Consider the following 22111-nt stretch of genomic DNA (forward strand, 5'->3'; position numbering starts at 1 on the left):
CACCAGTGCTGCATGTTCGCACCCAAAAGCATGGGGTTTAGCGCGTATATCAGCTAACGCCGTCTTTAGTCCTACTTTGGGAACCCAAACTCCCATTTCTGCGCCCAAACTAGGGATGTGCAGACTCGGATAGGTTCAAATTTTCCCGCCAAGTTCTGATTTTTCCCAACAAAAATCGGGTCTGAGAAAGAGGCAAAAAGTCATCTTCTATGGACAAACATCATCTTCCATGGACTTTTGTCTAGGAATGATGATGTTTGTCCATGAAAGATGATGTTTTGCCTCTTTCTGAGACCCGATTTTTGGCAGGAAAAATCAGAACTTGGCGGGAAAATTGAAACCTATCCGAGCCTGCACATCCCTAGCTCAAACAGCCGACTCATCGCACATTTCTGCTTTCCACCCCATGAGGCTGTGAGCAGAAGTGTGTGCAGCCTCGGCTATGTGCGCCTGAATGGAGTAACAATTGAATTGCTCCGTCTGGTGCCCAAAATAAATAGCCCCGGATAAAAGAATTGAATCTCTCCCTGTGAGTCTGGGGGTACCATAGCTGCAGCAAATATCTGCACTTAGACTGTCCATGGTTGTCATGCGTGACTTATCCATGTGACCTCTTTTTGACCGCCCCCTGCGGCCAAAACGGCATCGGCCCCTACTATGCAATGCAGAGATTGCCGGCATTGTAAAGCATGAATGGCGTCATTGGCCCTGAGGACCACCCACTTTCGCTCAGTAACTGGACAGGTGATGGGGGCTTTGGGGGGTGGGTGCGTGGGTCGGTCCAGGAGACCGTTCCTCTCTTGCGGGCGACCGGGAGCATCACCCTAATTTCGGGAGCCTCCCGACCTTTCCAGGAGAGTAGACACGTATGACTTATACTTATTTTTAGAGATGAGTGGTTCGGTTTTGCTGAGAACCAAACGCACCCGAACATTGGGATTTTGAGTAGAACGTGTCCAGAACTCGTATCTATAAACCATATCTCACGTATTTGGAATGCAGTTATATCCCACCCACCCTCATGATTTTAGGTGCTGTTAGGTGGTCACGATTGATTGGAAATGACTGGAAATTAATGTTATTGAGGTTAATAATACTGTAGGAACAAAAACAGGCCCAAATTACATTATTTTTGCTGTTTTTATAATTTTTTTTTAAAAATCCAAAACCAAAACCAAACCAAGGGGTCTATTCATGAAGCAGAGAAGAGCCGTGTTTAGCTGAAATCAGAGCTCTTCTATCGCTTCCTGCAATTCATGGAGCAGGTTAACGTGGAGAAGTGTATATACTCCCCCAGGGGCACGCCCGCTCCCTCCATCGCAGCACGCACTTTGTATGGGGAGTGCGATTCATAGAAGAACGAATGAGTATCATAGGATGGTGTAATCTGTACCGCAAGCCGGACAGAGCAGGAAAGCTGCCTACTTCCCCGATGTCTGCCGACATCCGGACCTGGCTCCGCCCCCTTTTCCCAGCATGCATTGCAGCAGGTCTGATCTGACCCGCTGCTCTCGGACGCCGGCCCATGCGCAGTGATAAAAAAGGCAATATATCTGTATTCTCACTGCGTCCAGGGATGGCGGAGGGGCCGGACAGCGCATGAAGACGTTGGAGAGGTAAGAGTACATGAATGGCTACTAAACACTATGTATATATCACAATGATGTGATGCGATATACAGTATAGTGATATTTATCGTGAGCCACGTCATGTTCTACACGAATAGACCCCCAAAACACTTAATGGTGGTTTTGCCAAACACGTCAATGATTTAGAACTGAAACACGGGGCTCTGCGCACATCTCTGCTTCATTTATAAAATGTATGCAAATTGCATAAGGTACACGACTTGCATAAGGCACCATAATAGCGTTGTGTATATATATACTGAATAGTATACTTTGTAGTATAGGCGTATGGGCGTAGCTCTGCAGTGTACTACATGGAAAATTTCCCCGGTCTGACTCCAACTGTGGGAAAACCCCGCTATATAAATAGAAGTGTCAGGGTGTCTGCTAGTCACCCGCTGTGGGGAATCCCGACAAAGCAAGGGTCAACGTTCCAGGGGGGAGATGTACTAAGCTCTGGCAAGTGATAAAGTAGAGAGAGATAAACTACCAACCAATCAGCTCCCAACTGTCATTTTTCAAACACAGTCTGTAACATGACACTTAGGGCCGTATTCAATTAGTTTTGCCTCGGCAAAAAAGTTTCGCCTACCCGACTTTTCACCTACATCGCGTGTTTTGGATGAGAAAACTTATTGTGCGCTTCCCCGCTTTTCGCCCTATTCAATTACTAACCAGGCGAATACGGCAAGCGGCGAATGTGAAACAGGCGAAAAGTACTGTCAGAATAGGGGAAATCAGTCTGAACCCCCCCAAAAAATGCAGTAACATTGGGGATCAATGCATACTTGCCGACAATCAGCTCCAGCCTTCCGGGAGGGAGCTGATTGTCGGCTAATAGCAGGGGGCGGGGGCGGCCATTGGGGCCGGAGCCGGGGGTGGGGGCGGCCATTTGGTGGCACACTGGGGGCGGGGACGCACGATCGCATCATCGTGACTCCGCCCCCTCTTCACAATGCTGTTATTTTAAGCATTGTGAAGCCGGGGTGTCGGGGCCACAATGACGCGATTCTGTGCGAATCGCGTCACCGGGCCCCCCGCTGCGGGGGTTTCCGTTTTATTCAGGGGGGAGGTCGGGAGGGTCGCAAGCTTCGGGGAGGCTTGCCTGCCTTTCCGGGGGACCGGGAGCGGCACCCGAAAATCGGGAGGCTCCCGGCCAAATCGGGAGGGTAGGCAAGCCTGGATCAATGTAATAGTCTTCTAATAGCCCCAATAAAACTATTTGGGGTACTAAAATTGTATACAATCCTTGTTATTAGCGTCTTTGCACAAGTGGTGAAGAATGGCATAAAGCAGAATTTTTGGTGACAATGGCCCTCATTCAGAGCCACTCGCTAGCGGCAGTACGCTCGTTCCGAGCGATGTTCGCACATCTGCGCATGCGTACGGATCGTTATACGCATGCGCGAACCAGTCAGTGCGGCCGAAATTCATGTGCTCACAATATAGCGAATGCCTGCTATTTTGAGTGACAGAATGAGGCGTATGTGGGTGGTAATAACAGGGGAAGGTGCTTGAAAACGGGAAGTGGAGATCCGAACGCAGGCGTGCTTAAAGGTCAAAACGGGCATTTTAAGGGTGTGCATAATTAATACAGCAGCGTCATTGACCACGTCACTGGGTTATTTTATAGCCAGAACTGCTCGCAAGATTGTGGTAGCAAAAACCAACCACAAGAATAGCGAGCAGTTCATACGCTGGTCGATGTACTCGATTAATCTAATAAATAGCGGACATGACGTATGGTGCGAGCGGCCAGGGGGCGTTTTTAACAAATAAACGAGCGTATGTTTTGCTCGCTCGTTCAGACTTAGAGGTGGGAACAGACTGCAATTTGCGAACGGATCATTTGAATAGCCACCCCTTGTTTTTGAACGAACGACCGCAAATAGCGAACGGCTCTGAATCAGGCCCTATATGTCCTGCCACATTTGGGGTACCTGAAAATGGGCGCTAGCATGGTTTAAAGTGAAGTTTAAAAAACTTGAAAAATGCACCTGCAATCCTAAAAACCCCTGACCCATCCTTGCTGACCCCTAAGAAGTCTATTTCGCTAGTTTCTAAGCTTCTCCCCCACTTTGTACTTTTTCGCCCCCAAAATGAAAGTACTTTTTTGGGGTGTTCTTTTGGGTTTTTTTGCTGGATTTTTTGACGCAGTTGACCTTTAGGGGACTGTCCCGAGGGTTCTGAGTGATTTCCCCATGTTTGCACCCCAAAATAAAATTGTCGCACTTCTTCTCGCCTGCTATTTGCCTATTACATTGCATTGACTTTTTTGCGTAGGCGAAAACCGGCTGGAATTGAATTTGGAGATAATTTCCGACCACGCGATAAGCCGCGATCAGTGATAATTTTCCACGGAAAACGGCTTTTCACTTCTAATTCAATATGGCCCTTAGGAGCTGAGTGTAACATGACAGTTAGGAGCTGAGTGTAACATGACAGTTAGGAGCTGAGTGGCTGGTAGTTTATCACTCTCCATTTTATCACTTTCCAGAGCTTAGTACATCTCCCCTCATGTGTTCTTCTTATCCCAAACCCAGGATGATAGATGACTACATGGACCTCTCCCGGATCCCTAACCTTTGATAGGAATTACAACGGAGAGACCGGGTTGTATGGAGTTTTTATTTTCTCACATCAATACTCCTTAGTGCACCAGGGGGGGGTTCAGCTTAGCCACACGCAGGCAGCTTTGTAATTCCATCCTTGCTAATGTGCTAATGCAGCAGGAGGTGTCTGACACCCCCGGCTGTATCTGCGATCCCAGCACTGCGACCGAGGGCACAGCCTGGGACCACCATCGCGACCTCAGCTTACACAGTCTGGCATGCGAGGCCAGGAAGCTGCATCTGTGGACGCAGCCCCTAGCCTTGCCACTCCCTGAAAACGGGGCTGCCACGCCCTGTTTCCGGGAACACCGGCCGCCCCCACACTGCCCCTTAAATGCTTCTGCCTGTCCATCAGGGGCTGTGTGCGATCACACCTGACTTGTTCTGCACATTCGCAGATAATCGGGAATCTGCGTTCAGCATTGCACCATACTTACCAGGCTCCCGTTTTCTTTACAAGCCTCATGCTGCCCCGCAAAACTTATTAAACCCCCGCGTTCCCCACAGCCCTGTCTGAGATCCCAGACTGCGCATGCGTGAGTCCGAATGTGACAGAGGCTGGGCCTGACAGCAGTATGCAAAATAGGCTGGGCACGCACATGGGGCCCCCTGGATTGCCTTTGTTGATCTGTTTCAGGGCACCGCATTTTTACACATTTTTCTTTTATGACACATTTTAACCCTTCACTGTTTGTTTATTATATATGTACCTCACTTTTTTTTTTCATTCTTTATATGCAGCAGTAGCTGCTCCTAACTATCTTTCACACTGCACTTTTCTTACTATGGCGGTGCCCTGGGGCAGCTTAGCTGGGCTAGTTTGGGGTGTCCTGCACTCTGGATTTGAATCGTAGTATGTTAGGGACCTACCCAAAAGAGGTTACCTGGATATGGTGGGTAGGCCCATAAGCTTGGCCATGATTATGCTAAAAACCTCTATTGATTGCAAAATTGTATTGCATTTATATAATATTAATAATTTGGAGTTGTGCACCTGAGATTTGTCTGTTTTTGTGCCTACAATTAGTCTCATCAGGTAGCACCTCCCATTATATATATTCAGGGTGTGCAGTCCAGAAACCTTCCCATATACTCCATTTAATGTGCTTTATTGCACACCTGAGGGAAAGGAGACGCCCTCAGTCTGGATTAGCACCCCTACCTTATTGGTTTAAAAGCATGGAGTCTTGTAATGAATATGCACACTGGTATTAGGTACAATTTTAGGTAAGTCCTACAAGTTTTATATACTGTAGTGCAACTTTGGTTCATTTTTGGGGCATGGGGCCCCCTGGATTGCCTTTGTTGATCTGTTTCAGGGCACCGCATTTTTACACATTTTTCTTTTATGACACATTTTAACCCTTCACTGTTTGTTTATTATATATGTACCTCACTTTTTTTTTTTCATTCTTTATATGCAGCAGTAGCTGCTCCTAACTATCTTTCACACTGCACTTTTCTTACTATGGCGGTGCCCTGGGGCAGCTTAGCTGGGCTAGTTTGGGGTGTCCTGCACTCTGGATTTGAATCGTAGTATGTTAGGGACCTACCCTACAGAGGTTACCTGGATATGGTGGGTAGGCCCATAACCTTGGCCAAGATTATGCTAAAAACCTCTATTGATTGCAAAATTGTATTGCATTTATATATTATTAATAATTTGGAGTTGTGCACCTGAGATTTGTCTGTTTTTGTGCCTACAATTAGTCTCATCAGGTAGCACCTCCCATTATATATATTCAGGGTGTGCAGTCCAGAAACCTTCCCATATACTCCATTTAATGTGCTTTATTGCACACCTGAGGGAAAGGAGACGCCCTCAGTCTGGATTAGCACCCCTACCTCATTGGTTTAAAAGCATGGAGTCTTGTAATGAATATGCACACTGGTATTAGGCACAATTCTAGGTAAGTCCTACAAGTTTTATATACTGTAGTGCAACTTTGGTTCATTTTTGGGGCATGGGGCCCCCTGGATTGCCTTTGTTGATTTGTTTCAGGGCACCGCATTTTTGCACATTTTGTGTAATCACTGTGTGTGATGAGGTTAGTAATTCCTGAGTAAGGTCAGAGCCTGTGTAAGTGTGTGTGAGGATGTGATGGTACTCCATGTTACTGATGGTTTCTCAGTTTTGTGTAATCACTGTGTGTGATGAGGTTAGTAATTCCTGAGTAAGGTCAGAGCCTGTGTAAGTGTGTGTGATGATGTGATAGTACTCCATGTTACTGATGGTCTCTCAGTCTTGTGTAATCACTGTGAGTGATGAGGTTAGTAATTCCTGAGTAAGGTCAGAGCCTGTGTAAGTGTGTGAGGCTGTGATGGTACTCCATGTTACTGATGGTTTCTCAGTCTTGTGTAATCACTGCGTGTGATGAGGTTAGTAATTCCTGAGTAAGGTCAGAGCCTGTGTAAGTGTGTGTGAGGCTGTGATGGTACTCCATGTTACTGACGGTTTCTCAGCTTTGTGTAATCACTGCGTGTGATGAGGTTAGTAATTCCTGAGTAAGGTCAGAGCCTGTGTAAGTGTGTGAGGCTGTGATGGTACTCCATGTTACTGATGGTTTCTCAGTCTTGTGTAGTCACTGCGTGTGATGAGGTTAGTAATTCCTGAGTAAGGTCAGAGCCTGTGTAAGTGTGTGTGAGGAAGTGATTGTACTCCATGTTACTGATGGTTTCTCAGTCTTGTGTAATCACTGTGTGTGATGAGGTTAGTAATTCCTGAGTAAGGTCAGAGCCTGTGTAAGTGTGTGTGAGGATGTGATGGTACTCCATGTTACTGATGGTGTCTCAGTCTTGTGTAATCACTGTGTGTGATGAGGTTAGTAATTCCTGAGTAAGGTCAGAGCCTGTGTAAGTGTGTGTGAGGATGTGATAGTACTCCATGTTAGTGATGGACTCTCAGTCTTGTGTAATCACTGTGTGTGATGAGGTTAGTAATTCCTGAGTAAGGTCAGAGCCTGTGTAAGTGTGTGTGAGGATGTGATGGTACTCCATGTTACTGATGGTTTTTCAGTCTTGTGTAGTCACTGTGTGTGATGAGGTTAGTAATTCCTGAGTAAGGTCAGAGCCTGTGTAAGTGTGTGTGAGGATGTGATGGTACTCCATGTTACTGATGGTCTCTCAGCCTTGTGTAATCACTGTGTGTGATGAGGTTAGTAATTCCTGAGTAAGGTCAGAGCCTGTGTAAGTGTGTGTGAGGCTGTGATGGTACTCCATGTTACTGATGGTGTCTCAGTCTTGTGTAGTCACTGTGTGTGATGAGGTTAGTAATTCCAGAGTAAGGTCAGAGCCTGTGTAAGTGTGTGTGAGGCTGTGATGGTACTCCGTGTTACTGATGGTCTCTCAGTCTTGTGTAGTCACTGTGTGTGATGAGGTTAGTAATTCCTGAGTAAGGTCAGAGCCTGTGTAAGTGTGTGTGAGGCTGTGATGGTACTCCATGTTACTGATGGTTTCTCAGTCTTGTGTAATCACTGTGTGTAATGAGGTTAGTAATTCCTGAGTAAGGTCAGAGCCTGTGTGAGTGTGTGTGAGACTGTGATGGTACTCCATGTTACTGATGGTCTCTCAGTCTTGTGTAATCACTGTGAGTGATGAGGTTAGTAATTCCTGAGTAAGGTCAGAGTCTGTGTAAGTGTGTGTGAGGATATGATGGTACTCCATGTTACTGATGATGTCTCAGTCTTGTGTAATCACTGTGTGTGATGAGGTTAGTAATTCCTGAGTAAGGTCAGAGCCTGTGTAAGTGTGTGTGAGGCTGTGATGGTACTCCATGTTACTGATGGTGTCTCAGTCTTGTGTAATCACTGTGTGTGATGAGGTTAGTAATTCCTGAGTAAGGTCAGAGAATGTGCAAGTGTGTGTGAGGCTGCGATGGTACTCGCTGTTTCCGATGGTTTTGCAGTCTTGATAAACATTATGAATGTGTGTAAGGTAAGATGGGTGTCCTTAGGTTGTGCTGCAGGGGGCGTAGTGATCACAATGGATTAGCATACAATCACAGTTGAACTGCATGCGCAATGGCTATTGCAATCGCAGTTTGCGATTGGTAGGCTCAGTGTACACAGTGTGTGACTGTATATATGTGTTTTAGAATGTGACTGTATTAGTGTGTGACTGTGTATATGTGTGTGACTATATATATGTATGTGTATTAGTGTGTGACTATGTGTGTGACTTTGTATATGAGTGTGACTGTGTATATGTGTATTAGTGTGTATATATGTATGTGTATATATGTATGTGTATTAGTGTGTGACTGTATATATGTATTAGTGTGTGACTATGTATATGTGTGTGACTGTATTTATGTATTAGTGTGTAACTATGTATATGTGTGTGACTGTATATATGTATGTGTATTAGCGTGTGACTCTGTGTGTGACTTTGTATATGAGTGTGACTATGTATGTGTGTGTGTGACTGTGTGTATGTGTATTAGTGTGTGACTGTATATATGTATGTATATATATATGGTATGTATGTGTATTAGTGTGTGACTATGTGTGTGACTGTATATATGAATGTGTATAAGTGTGTGACTGTGTGTATGTGTGTGACTGTATGTATGTGTTTGACTGTGTGTGACTGTATATATGTATGTATATTAGTGTGTGACTTTGTATATGTGTGTTACTGTATATACTGTATGTATATTAGTGTGTGACTGTATATATGTATGTGTATTAGTGTGTGACTATGTGTGTGACTTTGTATATGAGTGTGACTGTGTATGTGTGTGTGACTGTGTATATGTGTATTAGTGTGTGACTGTATATATGTATGTGTATTAGTGAGTGACTGTGTATATGTGTGTGACTGTATGTATGTGTATGACTGTGTGTGACTGTGTATATGTGTGTGACTGTATATATGTATGTGTATTAGTGTGTGACTTTGTATATGTGTGTTACTGTATATACTGTATGTATGTGTATTAGTGTGTGACTGTATATATGTATGTGTATTAGTGTGTGACTATGTGTGTGACTTTGTATATGAGTGTGACTGTGTATGACTGTGTATATGTGTATTAGTGTGTGACTGTATATATGTATGTGTTTATAAGGTATGTATGTGTATTAGTGTGTGACTATGTGTGTGACTGTATATATGTATGTGTATTAATGTGTGACTGTGTATATGTGTGTGACTGTATGTATGTGTATATGTATACGACTATGTATGTGTGGGTGTGGAACTGTGCGTCTGTGTATATATGTGGGACTGTATGTAAGTGTGTGACTGCTGCCTCCTGCACCCCCTATTCCCCCCTTCCCACCCAGGGCATGGCTGGTACTGTAATTATCACCCTGCTGGTGCCCATGTTGCACTATTACACCACATTACTACTGAGATCAGCTACCAGCAATGTTCTGACGATCCCTATAGAGGTCAGTAATGTAACAATCTGCAGGATATATCACTATGGGGCGGATTCAATTAGCTCCAAAAAGCCGAGATCGGCGAAAAGGGCAATGTTTTCACCTCATTCGCGTGTTTTGAGGCAAAGTTTTCACCTACTTACACAATGCGCGCACTCGCTTTCCGCCCTATTCAATTGTAATACAGGCAAAAACGCATACAGGCGAATGCAGCGAATAGCGGAACTGGCGAAAGGTCCGTTTTTTGGGGGGAAATCGATCTGTACCCCCAATAAAACCTAACTCACCCGGGGAATCAATGTAGAAGTGTATTAACAGCCCTAATAAAAGTAATTAGGGCAATTAAATTGAGTCAAAGGGCTTATACGCATATTTACACAAGTGTGGAAAATGATGGAAACATTTTTTTTTGGGGGGGGGAAATAATTGCTGTAGTTAATTTGGGGGTACATTAAAATGGGTTCTAGTATATTTTGTTGTCAATAAAGTGCAGATTTAAAAAATGTTTAAAGCCTCCTGCAATCCTAACAACACCTGCCCCATCCATACAGCCCCCCCAAATACCTGCCCCATCCATACAGCCCCCCCAAATACCTGCCCCATCCATACAGCCCCCCCAAATACCTGCCCCATCCATACAGCCCCCCAAATACCTGCCCCATCCATACAACTCCCCCAAATACCTGCCCCATCCATACAGCACCCCAAATATCTGCCCCATCCATACAGCCCCCCCAAATACCTGCCCCATCCAAACAGCCCCCCCAACATACCTGCCCCATCCATACAGCCCCCCCAACATACCTGCCCCATCCATACAGCCCCCTAAATACCTGCTCCATCCATACAGCCCCCCCCAAATACCTGCCCCATCCATTCTGCCCCCTAGATACCTGCCCCATCCATACAGCCCCCCAAATACCTGCCCCATCCATACAGCCACCCCAAATACCTGCCCCATCCATACAGCCCCCCCAAATACCTGCCCCATCCATACAGCCCCCCAACATACCTGCCCTAGTGCTTTAGACCCATTTTCCAATACTTTTTACATTTTCACCCCAAAAATTGCATCTTTTTTGGGGTGATTTAATTAGTATATTTTGTTGTCAATAAAGTGCAGATTTAAAAAATGTTTAAAGCCTCCTGCAATCCTAACAACACCTGCCCCATCCATACAGCCCCCCCAAATACCTGCCCCATCAATACAGACACCCCAAATACCTGCCCCATCCATACAGCCCCCCAAATACCTGCCCCATCCATACAACTCCCCCAAATATCTCCCCATCCATACAGCCCCCCCAAATACCTGCCCCATCCATACAGCCCCCCAAATACATGCCCCATCCATACAACTCCCCCAAATACCTGCCCCATCCATACAGCCCCCCCAAATACCTTCCCCATCCATACAGCCCCCCCAACCAATCTGCCCCATCCATACAGCCCCCCCAACATACCTGCCCCATCCATACAGCCCCCTAAATACCTGCTCCATCCATACAGCCCCGCCAAATACCTGCCCCATCCATTCTGCCCCAGAAATACCTGCCCCATCCATACAGCCCCCCCAAATACCTGCCCCATCCATACAGCCCCCCCAAATACCTGCCCCATCCATACAGCCCCCCAAATACCTGTCCCATCCATACAGCCCCCCAAATACCTGCCCCATCCATACAACTCCCCCAAATACCTGCCCCATCCATACAGCCCCCCCAAATACCTTCCCCATCCATACGTCCCCCCCAACAAACCTGCCCCATCCATACAGCCCCCCCAACATACCTGCCCCATCCATACAGCCCCCTAAATACCTGCTCCATCCATACAGCCCCCCCAAATACCTGCCCCATCCATTCTGCTCCCCAAATACCTGCCCCATCCATACAGCCCCCCCAAATACCTGCCCCATCCATACAGCCCCCAAAATACTTGCCCCATCCATACAGCCCCCCAACATACCTGCCCCAGTGCTTTAGACCCATTTTCCAATACTTTTTACATTTTCACCCCAAAAATTACATCTTTTTTGGGGTGAATTAAGATGTGTGTAATATATATATATATCGAAAAATAGAACATTAATCAGCGCCCCTGACGTTTAATCTATACAGCGGTTAAGATGCTAGTAATAAGACAGTACTATTAGTTCAGTGCACTTTCCCATCCAGTTATAGGTGTCAGCTTTAGTACAAGAGATGTAAGAATAGTAGTGGTAATCTACTATTGAGTGATAGGTTTTTAATAGTGAACTTGGTGAAAAGTGACAATAGTGCTTAAAAGCGTAGAAGGCAAGAAACATAAAAACACTGAGTTTATACATATATTGGAATTTAGCCAATATAAAAAATAGATCTTTCCAAATATAATAGTGACACTACCCTTGAAGAAGTCTGAACAAAGGACGAAACGCGTCGGGTAGCTCCACACCTGCCCTTTATGAACTTGCTGGGGAACTTTAAATAAGATAAGCATTTGGCACTTTATCCTATTATATTTGGAAAAATCTATTTTTTATATTGGCTAAATTCCAATATATGTATAAACTCAGTGTTTTATGTTTCTTACCTTCTACGCTTTTAACATATTCTGTTTAGTTTAAATACATTTTGTGTACTTTTATATTGAATATTTGCCTTTTTTCAAAATATGAAGGTTTATTAGCACCTTTTTCATTGCACCGACACTTTATTTTTAAAGGTATATTTACTTCATATATATACTGCACTGACACTTTATTATATTAACATTTATTTAGCAATATTGTCACTTTGCACCAAGTTCACTATTAAAAATATATATATATATTTTTTCTAATTAGTCATTAGGGGTCATGGCCAAAGGGTTCTGAACTAAGGGCCTGATTGAGAGCCGGACGCTCTTGAAGAGCGCTCGCTCTGAATCAGGGCGGTTTCTTTTTGTTGCGGGCTCCTGGCCACTCGCTAAGCTGTGGGTTGAGCTGTCGATCAACATCGACAGCTGCCCCTTTTGTAGTGAGCCCCGGAGCGAGAGAATTTCTCTCTCGCTCCGGGGCTTGCGCATGCGCAGTACCCCACCATCGACCCGCTTGCGAGCGCTATGCGCTTGCGAGTGGGTCTGAATCAGGACCTAAGTCCCAACATTTGTACCTCAAAATATGGATTTTGCACCTCTTTTCTCCTGCCTTTTATGCCGGATTTTGCCTATGGAGTTTTCATCTAGGCAAAAACGTCCTGAATTGAATAGGGCGATACTTTGGAAACAGGTGAAAACCGCGGATTGGCGAAAACTTTTCACCGATCGCGGCTTTTCGCCTCTAATTGAATATATCTGTCAGGAGGTAGATGGAACAGAGCAATGTTCTGCAGATCTATATATAACAGCTCTGATGTTACTTTATAGATGATGGGAGATCAGGGTGCACATGTGATAGGGGCTGTGCTTAGCGCCAATGATGATGTCATCACAGTGTTGTGTCCTCCCGGCCAGGTGTTAGGGAGAGTCGCTGAGGGCCTCATTTATCAACGAGTTATATCTTATACAATGAGTGATAAAACTTGCTATGTATGATAATAGTGCTCCAGCCAATCAGCTCCCAGCTATCATCCATACCTCCCTCCTTTCCGGGAAAGAGATGAATGCCTGTGTACAGCGGGGGGCGTGGCCGGGCAATGACTAAGTATTGGAGGCGGGGCCAAGGGCATGCCCGCATGATCGTGTCATCATGCCCTGCCCCCTCTACACAATGCCGAAATTAGAGGCATTGTGAAGCAGGGGGCGGGGCCACAATGACGCAATTCAGCGTAAATCGAGTCAACGCCGCCCCCGACCCTCCTGTGCGGGGGTTTCTATCACTAGAATGGGGAGGCTGGAAGGGTCTGCGGCCACAGGGAGGTTTGCCTGCCTTTACGGGGAGCCGGGAGCTGCACCAGATATTCGGAAGGGTAGGCAAGCCTGCTGTCATCTCTGTTGGGAGCTGATTGGCTGAAGCACCATTTATCATAGACAGGGAGTTGTAACCCTCGTTGTGAATGATAAAGCTCGTTGATAAATGGGGGCCTAAGTATGCTAATTGATGATTTGTACTCTGCCATTGCTATAACGATGGCGATGCTTTAATCCAGCGATTCCCAAACTCCGCCATTACAGTCCAGGTTTTCAGGATAGCCATGCCAGAGTCCAGATGATTAAATCAAGCTGACTGAGCTACTAATTAAGTCACCTGTGCTCAATCATGGAAATCCTTAATACCTGGACTGCAATGGCAGCGTTGGGAACCTCTGTATTATTAATCTGTGCGCAGATATTTATTCTGCCATCTTTAATAAGGGCATATTATTTATTTCTAATTCACAATTTATTTTCTCAATGGAAATATTATAATTTTACCTGGTTATTTCATATTCTAATACAAATACCAATGAATTCCCATTTGTGGTATCCGGAGCAAAGCGCCATTAGTAACAAATATCAGCGGTGTTATAGTGACCCCCGATAATGGAGACTGTGGAGGTAACATCTGATAGGGAATATATTGCTGAATAAGGGACGTTTCCTCACAGATGCTTCATACATAAAACCGCGGGGAAAACGGTGAATTATTTGAGATTTTGGTGCGATAATATATTGGAAACTAGCAGAATGCCCGCTGACAGTGCAGGTTACAGGCGGTAGGTTATCGGTACAGGCGGCTGCGGCTTCCGATGGGGCGGCCATTGCTGACTATAAGTGATATAATTATTATTACCCATGGAAATGAGAGCTTCATAATTCTCCTTCATCATATCCTTGTACAGCTCCTTCTGGCATTCCTCCAGATCTTTCCATTCGTCCTCCGAAAAATACGCGGCCACATCATCAAACGTCACCGGGACCTGGAACAAGACGCGATACCGGATCAGTGGGTCAATCTGTATGTGTATAATGTACAACCTAGCGCAGGCAACCGCCACGAACCCCTCACGCTGTATCACATGGACTAATGGAGGCACAGAACATGCGTTTCTCGTGTTGTGCGCGGTGGGCGTGTCATCGGAACTGCAGAGTTGAGCATCCTGACATAAGAACACTCTCTACGGCCTCTGGGCTTGATTCAGAGATGGATGCAATGGCAATATTTTCGCAGAATGAGCGATTGTTAGCAAATGCGCACATGCAGCGATTACAATGAGGTTACATTCATACAGAGGAATCACTCGCACAGTGAGTGACAGGTAGTCAGCGTTTGGGGGTGGTAACGGGGGAGTGGTTAGAAGAACGCAGATGTGTCTGATTTTTTAAATGCAGTTTCATGGGTGTGCATTTATTAGCCATGGCGTTCTCCAGCTCAGTATGAGAGCTCTCTGTGGGCCAGCAGTGTTTGTGGCTGGTCAGACTGGCCTTACATGCTGTGTGACGATGTGCGTCCATGTTACCGATGTTTGCACTGTTGCACATTGTTGTACGGATAGAAGAAGGTAGCAGGGGGCGTCCCTATGCTGGGCTGTGCTTTGGGAAGCGTATGCAGTGTGCAGACTGCGCAGAGTATACATAGGGCCTGATTCAGAGCCGCTCGTAAGCGGCCGCTCGTTCGCTCTGAGCGATGTTCGCACAACTGCGCATGCGTATGGGTCGTAATGCGCATGCGCAAACCAGTCATTGCGGTCGGAAATCGTGCGCTCGTAAAACAGCGAGGGGCTGCTAATTTGATTGACAGAATGTACCGTTTGTGGGTGGTAACGGGAAGGTGCTAGAAAACGGGGGAGTGGAGATCCAAACGCAGGCGTGCCTAACGGTCAAAACGGCGTTTAATGGGAGTGCATAATTAGTAAAGGAGCGTCATCGACCACGTCACTTGGTTGTCTTTTAGCCTGAACTGCTCGCAGTGATAGCGGTAAGTAAAAAACCTACCACAAGCACTGCGAGCAGTTCAAATGCCTTTCGATGTTCCCGATTAATCTAATAACTACCAGAGATGACGTGAGATGCAAAATAGAGAGCGCATTTTTTTAACGCTCGCTCAGACATAGAGGGGTCAACACACCGCAAAGAGCGAGCGCTCAATTTAAATATCAGGCCCCTTTTTTAGAACGACCGTCCGCAAATAGCGTCCGGCTCTGAATCACCCTCTCGCAAGTGGGTCGATGGTGGCCCAGTGCACATGCGCGGCATGCGCGCTGCGGGTGCGCGAGCCCTGGAGCGAGAGCAAAAAGCACTCTCTCCGGCGCTCGCATCCAAAAGGGGCAGCTGTTGATGTTGATTGACAGCTGCCCCGTTTGGAAGGCGGGGAAGGGGGGTGGCTGAGCAAACGCAGACGGTAGGCGTTCCCACTCAACACCGACAGCACGCCCCCTTTGGTGCGAGACCCGGAGCGACGGATTGCCCGTCGCTATCCAGGACTCGCGCATACGCACGACGGAGTGTGGGTGGCATGTAGCAATAACAAGGCAACCATCAATGGTTTAATCACTGATGATTGTGATGTGTGCATGTGCTGATGGCGGCAGGAACTCACCCGTACGCAAACCCTCTAGCAGCCATCGCATATCCAGCATCGAATGGAAAAACTATTTCCATCAAGACAAGAACATGGTTGCTAATTGTCGGTTTTCAATGCCCCCAGGTGACTAGAATACAGTGGGAGTGATCCAGAAGTCCATTAGGTGACCCTTAGTCAGAGATGGCTGGTAATGAAGCCACAATCCCTGAAGCCCTCACAATAGTGGTGGGAATATGCAAATGCTAATCTCATCCTTCCCTGCAGGACGTGCGATGGAGGGTACGTGGGTTGAGACGCCCGTGTCATGCCTGAGGGTTGGTTTGGGTTGAGGCTGACGCGGGAGGCTGAATAGGAGATTTGGGAGGTGTAGACAGGGTTGCCGACTTTTGATTTCTCCTCCCCGGGAGAAGCCGGGGGAGGAGAAGCAGGTGGGTGGAGTTGGGCCGGGTTACATCATTAAGCCTCACCCCCTCATGGGGATTACCCGCGACCGCCAGATATTTACAAATGGGGCGGGCCTAATGACGCGATTCTCATAGAATCACATCATTAGGCCTTGCCTCCAACGTGCGGACCCGCCGATATACGGTAATATGCTCCCCATTCTGCCCACATCACTAAGAAGTGGACAGAAATGCCTACGCCTCTGGGGGTGCAGGGGGTTACCCGTAAAAACGGGAGCCACCTGCGACTTCCGGGGGGTAGGCAAGTATGGGTGTAGATGAACTTAGGGAATGGGTATGAAATCCCGATCGTGGATAGGTGAGTATCTACTAACCTAACCTAACCCCCCTAACCCTAACCCTCCTTAGGGGTGCCTAACCCTAACTTCCCCACCAAGTGCCTAACCCTAATCTCCCCTCTAAGTGCCTAACCCTAACCACCCCCTTCCCCGATGCCTAACCCTAAGTCCCCCCCGGGGGTGCCTAACCCTCCCTCCCCCTAGCCTAACCCTCCCGGGGGGGTGCCTAACCCTAAGTCACCCCGGGAGCCCTAAACCTAACCCTCCCCCCCCTTCGGCTGTCTGCTCGTGGCGCCCGGCATCACTACGGTCGGGATCGGGGAAATGCGGGCGTCTACATCTAGACGCCCGGCATTTCACCCTTGCCGGGATATGACAGTCGGCTTCCCGATTGCAGACCGAACTTAGGTAGTATATGGGGGGCTGCTATTGGGGACACTGTATAGGGGGCTGCTACTGGGGGCACTGCATAAGGGGCACTATTTAAGCCTGGGGTCACTGCATAAGGGGCACTATTTAAGCCTGGGGTCACTGCATAAGGGGCCAGTCTGGGGATACTATTTAAGCCTGGGGGTACTACATAAGGGACCAATCTGGGGGCACTACTTCAGCCTGTGGGCACTGCAAAAGGGCAAAGCTAAACTACAGGGGCAATGCATAAAGGGGAAAACTACAGGGGGCACTGCATAATGGGCACAAATACAGGGGGCACTGCATAATGGGCACTTTGACTGAGAACCAGTGGGGGAGCAGCCTGAGACCTGTCGGGCTGGATTGGTAAGGGAGATAAGCCTTTTTTGCCACCCAGCTGGAGAACACTGTTAGGCCACTTGTAGTGCCGTAGTACTCACATCCATGCCACCTGTAGTCCCCACACATTATGCTATACCAGGGATAGGTAGTGGTGAGTATGGAGGGGTCAGGGGGTAGTACAGATAGGTAGTGGTGAGTATGGAGGGGTCAGGGAGGTAGTGCAGATAGGTAGTGGTGAGTATGGAGGGGTCAGGAGGTAGTGCAGATAGGTAGTGGTGAGTATGGAGGGGTCAGGGAGGTAGTGCAGATAGGTAGTGGTGAGTATGGAGGGGTCAGGGGGTAGTGCAGATAGGTAGTGGTGAGTATGGAGGGGTCAGGGAGGTAGTGCAGATAGGTAGTGGTGAGTATGGAGGAGTCATGGAGGTAGTGCAGATAGGTAGTGGTGAGTATGGAGGGGTCAGGGAGGTAGTGCAGATAGGTAGTGGTGAGTATGGAGGGGTCAGGGGGTAGTACAGATAGGTAGTGGTGAGTATGGAGGGGTCAGGGAGGTAGTGCAGATAGGTAGTGGTGAGTGTGGAGAGTCAGGGAGGTAGTACAGATAGGTAGTGGTGAGTATGGAGGGGTCAGGGAGGTAGTGTAGAGAGGTAGTGGTGAGTATGGAGGGGTCAGGGAGGTAGTGCAGATAGGTAGTGGTGAGTATGGAGGGGTCAGGGAGGTAGTACAGATAGGTAATGGTGAGTATGGAGGGGTCAGGGAGGTAGTACAGATAGGTAGTGGTGAGTAAGGAGGAGTAATGCTGGTAGTGCAGATAGGTAGTGGTGAGTATGGAGGGGTCAGGGAGGTAGTGCAGATAGGTAGTGGTGAGTTTGGAGGGGTCAGGGAGGTAGTACAGATAGGTAGTGGTGAGTATGGAGGGGTCAGGAGGTAGTGCAGATAGGTAGTGGTGAGTATGGAGGGGTCAGGGGGGTAGTGCAGATAGGTAGTGGTGAGTATGGAGGGGTCAGGGGGGTAGTACAGATAGGTAGTGGTGAGTATGGAGGGGTCAGGGGGTAGTACAGATAGGTAGTGGTGAGTATGGAGGGGTCAGGGAGGTAGTACAGATAGGTAGTGGTGAGTATGGAGGGGTCAGGGAGGTAGTACAGATAGGTAGTGGTGAGTATGGAGGAGTCAGGGAGGTAGTATAGATAGGTAGTGGTGAGTATGGAGGGGTCAGGGAGGTAGTACAGATAGGTAGTGGTGAGTATGGAGGTGTCAGGGAGGTAGTGCAGATAGGTAGTGGTGAGTATGGAGGGGTCAGGGGGTAGTACAGATAGGTAGTGGTGAGTATGGAGGGGTCAGGGAGGTAGTGCAGATAGGTAGTGGTGAGTGTGGAGAGTCAGGGAGGTAGTACAGATAGGTAGTGGTGAGTATGGAGGGGTCAGGGAGGTAGTGTAGAGAGGTAGTGGTGAGTATGGAGGGGTCAGGGAGGTAGTGCAGATAGGTAGTGGTGAGTATGGAGGGGTCAGGGAGGTAGTACAAATAGGTAGTGGTGAGTATGGAGGGGTCAGGGAGGTAGTACAGATAGGTAGTGGTGAGTATGGAGGGGTCAGGGAGGTAGTGCAGATAGGTAGTGGTGAGTATGGGGTCAGGGAGGTAGTGCAGATAGGTAGTGGTGAGTATGGAGGGGTCAGGGAGGTAGTGCAGAAAGGTAGTGGTGAGTATGGAGGGGTCAGGGGGGTAGTACAGATAGGTAGTGGTGAGTATGGAGGAGTCATGGAGGTAGTGCAGATAGGTAGTGGTGAGTATGGAGGGGTCAGGGGGTAGTACAGATAGGTAGTGGTGAGTATGGAGGGGTCAGGAGGTAGTACAGATAGGTAGTGGTGAGTATGGAGGGGTCAGGGAGGTAGTGTAGATAGGTAATGGTGAGTATGGAGGGGTCAGGGGGTAGTGCAGATAGGTAGTGGTGAGTATGGAGGGGTCAGGAGGTAGTGCAGATAGGTAGTGGTGAGTATGGAGGGGTCAGGGGGGTAGTACAGACAGGTAGTGGTGAGTATGGGGGGTCAGGGAGGTAGTACAGATAGGTAGTGGTGAGTATGGAGGGTCAGGGAGGTAGTGCAGTTTGGTAGTGATGAGTATGGAGGGGTCAGGGGGTAGTGCAGATAAGTAGTGGTGAGTATGGAGGGGTCAGGGAGGTAGTGCAGATAGGTAGTGGTGAGTATGGAGGAGTCATGGAGGTAGTGCAGATAGGTAGTGGTGAGTATGGAGGGGTCAGGGAGGTAGTACAGATAGGTAGTGGTGAGTATGGAGGGGTCAGGGGGGTAGTGCAGATAGGTAGTGGTGAGTATGGAGGGGTCAGGGAGGTACTGCAGAAAGGTATTGGTGAGTATGGAGGGGTCATGGGGGTAATACAGATAGGTAGTGGTGGGTATGGAGGGGTCAGGGAGGTAGTACAGATAGGTAGTGGTGAGTATGGAGGGTCAGGGAGGTAGTGCAGTTTGGTAGTGATGAGTATGGAGGGGTCAGGGGGTAGTGCAGATAGGTAGTGGTGAGTATGGAGGGGTCAGGGAGGTAGTACAGATAGGTAGTGGTGAGTATGGAGGGTTCAGGGAGGTAGTGCAGATAGGTAGTGGTGAGTATGGAGGAGTCATGGAGGTAGTGCAGATAGGTAGTGGTGAGTATGGAGGGGTCAGGGAGGTAGTACAGATAGGTAGTGGTGAGTATGGAGGGGTCAGGGAGGTAGTGCAGATAGGTAGTGGTGAGTATGGAGGAGTCATGGAGGTAGTGCAGATAGGTAGTGGTGAGTATGGAGGGGTCAGGGAGGTAGTACAGATAGGTAGTGGTGAGTATGGAGGGGTCAGGGGGGTAGTGCAGATTGGTAGTGGTGAGTATGGAGGGGTCAGGGAGGTACTGCAGAAAGGTAGTGGTGAGTATGGAGGGGTCAGGGGGGTAATACAGATAGGTAGTGGTGGGTATGGAGGGGTCAGGGAGATAGTGCAGATAGGTAGTGGTGAGTATGGAGGAGTCAGGGGGTTAGTGCAGATAGGTAGTGGTGAGTATGGAGGGGTCAGGGAGGTAGTGCAGATAGGTAGTGGTGAGTATGGAGGGGTCAGGGAGGTAGTGCACAGAGAGTTCGGTAAGGAGGGGTCAGAGGGTAGGGCAGATAAGTAGTGGTGAGTATGGAGGGGTCAGGGAGGTAATGGTGAGCCACCCAGTAACCCTTGCAATTCTGGTCATTTGTGGGTTAATGAGACCACTACACATGTACTAACATTATGCCACACTTAGTGTCCCCCACATTATGCCACCTGTAGTCTCCATACATTATGCCACCTACAGTGCCCATACACTATGCCACCTGTAGTCCCCACACATTAGGCCACCTGTAGTCCCCACACATTATGCCACCTGTAGTCCCCACACATTAGGCCACCAATAGTCCCCATACATTAGACCACCTGTAGTCCCCACACATTATGCCACCTGTAGTCCCACACATTAGGCCACCTGTAGTGCCCAGACATGCCACCTGTAGTCCCCACACATTAGACCACCTGTAGTCCCCACACATTAGACCACCTGTAGTCCCCACACACTATGCCACCTGTAGTCCCCACACATTAGGTCACCTGTAGTCCCCATACACTATGCTACCTGTAGTCCCCACACATTAGGCCACCTGTAGTGCCCAGACCTACCACCTGTAGTCCCCACACATTAGGCCTCCTGTAGTCCCCATACATTAGACCACCTGTAGTCCCCACACATTAGGCCACCTGTAGTCCCCATACATTAGACCACCTGTAGTGCCCAGACATGCCACCTGTATTCCCCATACATTATACCACCTGTAGTCCCCATACATTATACCACCTGTAGTCCCCATACATTAGACCACCTGTAGGCCCCACACATTAGACCACCTGTAGTCCCCACACATTAGGCCACCTGTAGTCCCCACACATTAGGCCACCTGTAGTCCCCACACATTAGACCACCTGTAGTCCCCATACATTAGACCACCTGTAGTCCCCATACATTAGACCACCTGTAGTGCGCACAGTGTACTCCCCAGAAGCCACACCAGCCCCAGGCAGCCAGCAGAGCAGCAGTCACAGTGTGTCACACCCATGAGGCTGCTGCTGCTCTTCATTGGTCAGAGGAGCCTGTGATTGGCTCATCCAATCAGAGTTCAGCACATGCTCCTCTCACCGCTCTGCAGAGACTGTATTACCTAGTGGTGCTGCTGAGCCTGCCTGCACCGTGCTCTGTTCCCCTGCGTGTAGCTGCCGGCAGGGTCAGTCACAGCCCTGGTGACAGCCCGGCAAGCAGCGGTACTGCACTTTGCGTGATAGAGGGCGTGGCTACAAATCACCGGGGCCCACCAGGGATTTCACCGAATCCTTGGCGGCTCAGTTCAAGCCTGCACTGCTGTGATAGCCAGGACTCGGTGGAATATTACATTAGGTAATAAACTCTACATGTAACACTGGGGCTAATTTAGCAAGGAACGCAGTTGTTAATACGCACACAATCAGTTGATTCATTCGTAC

The 22111-nt window shown here is 48.1% G+C and overlaps 1 protein-coding gene across 1 annotated transcript in view; it reads right to left on the reverse strand.

The window, feature by feature from the left end:
• The window catches only part of LOC148453731 (uncharacterized), a 44581-nt gene that overhangs the window by 9392 nt on the left and 13078 nt on the right, over positions 1-22111 (reverse strand). Inside the window, exon 2 of the mRNA XM_088461803.1 lies at positions 14357-14483. Within this exon, the coding sequence (XP_088317929.1) occupies positions 14357-14483 (127 nt within the window). The remainder of the gene's footprint in view (positions 1-14356; positions 14484-22111) is intronic.

Source organism: Taudactylus pleione, unplaced genomic scaffold (assembly GCF_031769625.1).
Source record: "Taudactylus pleione unplaced genomic scaffold, aTauple2 ptg001104l, whole genome shotgun sequence".
NCBI classification, from domain to species: domain Eukaryota; kingdom Metazoa; phylum Chordata; class Amphibia; order Anura; family Myobatrachidae; genus Taudactylus; species Taudactylus pleione.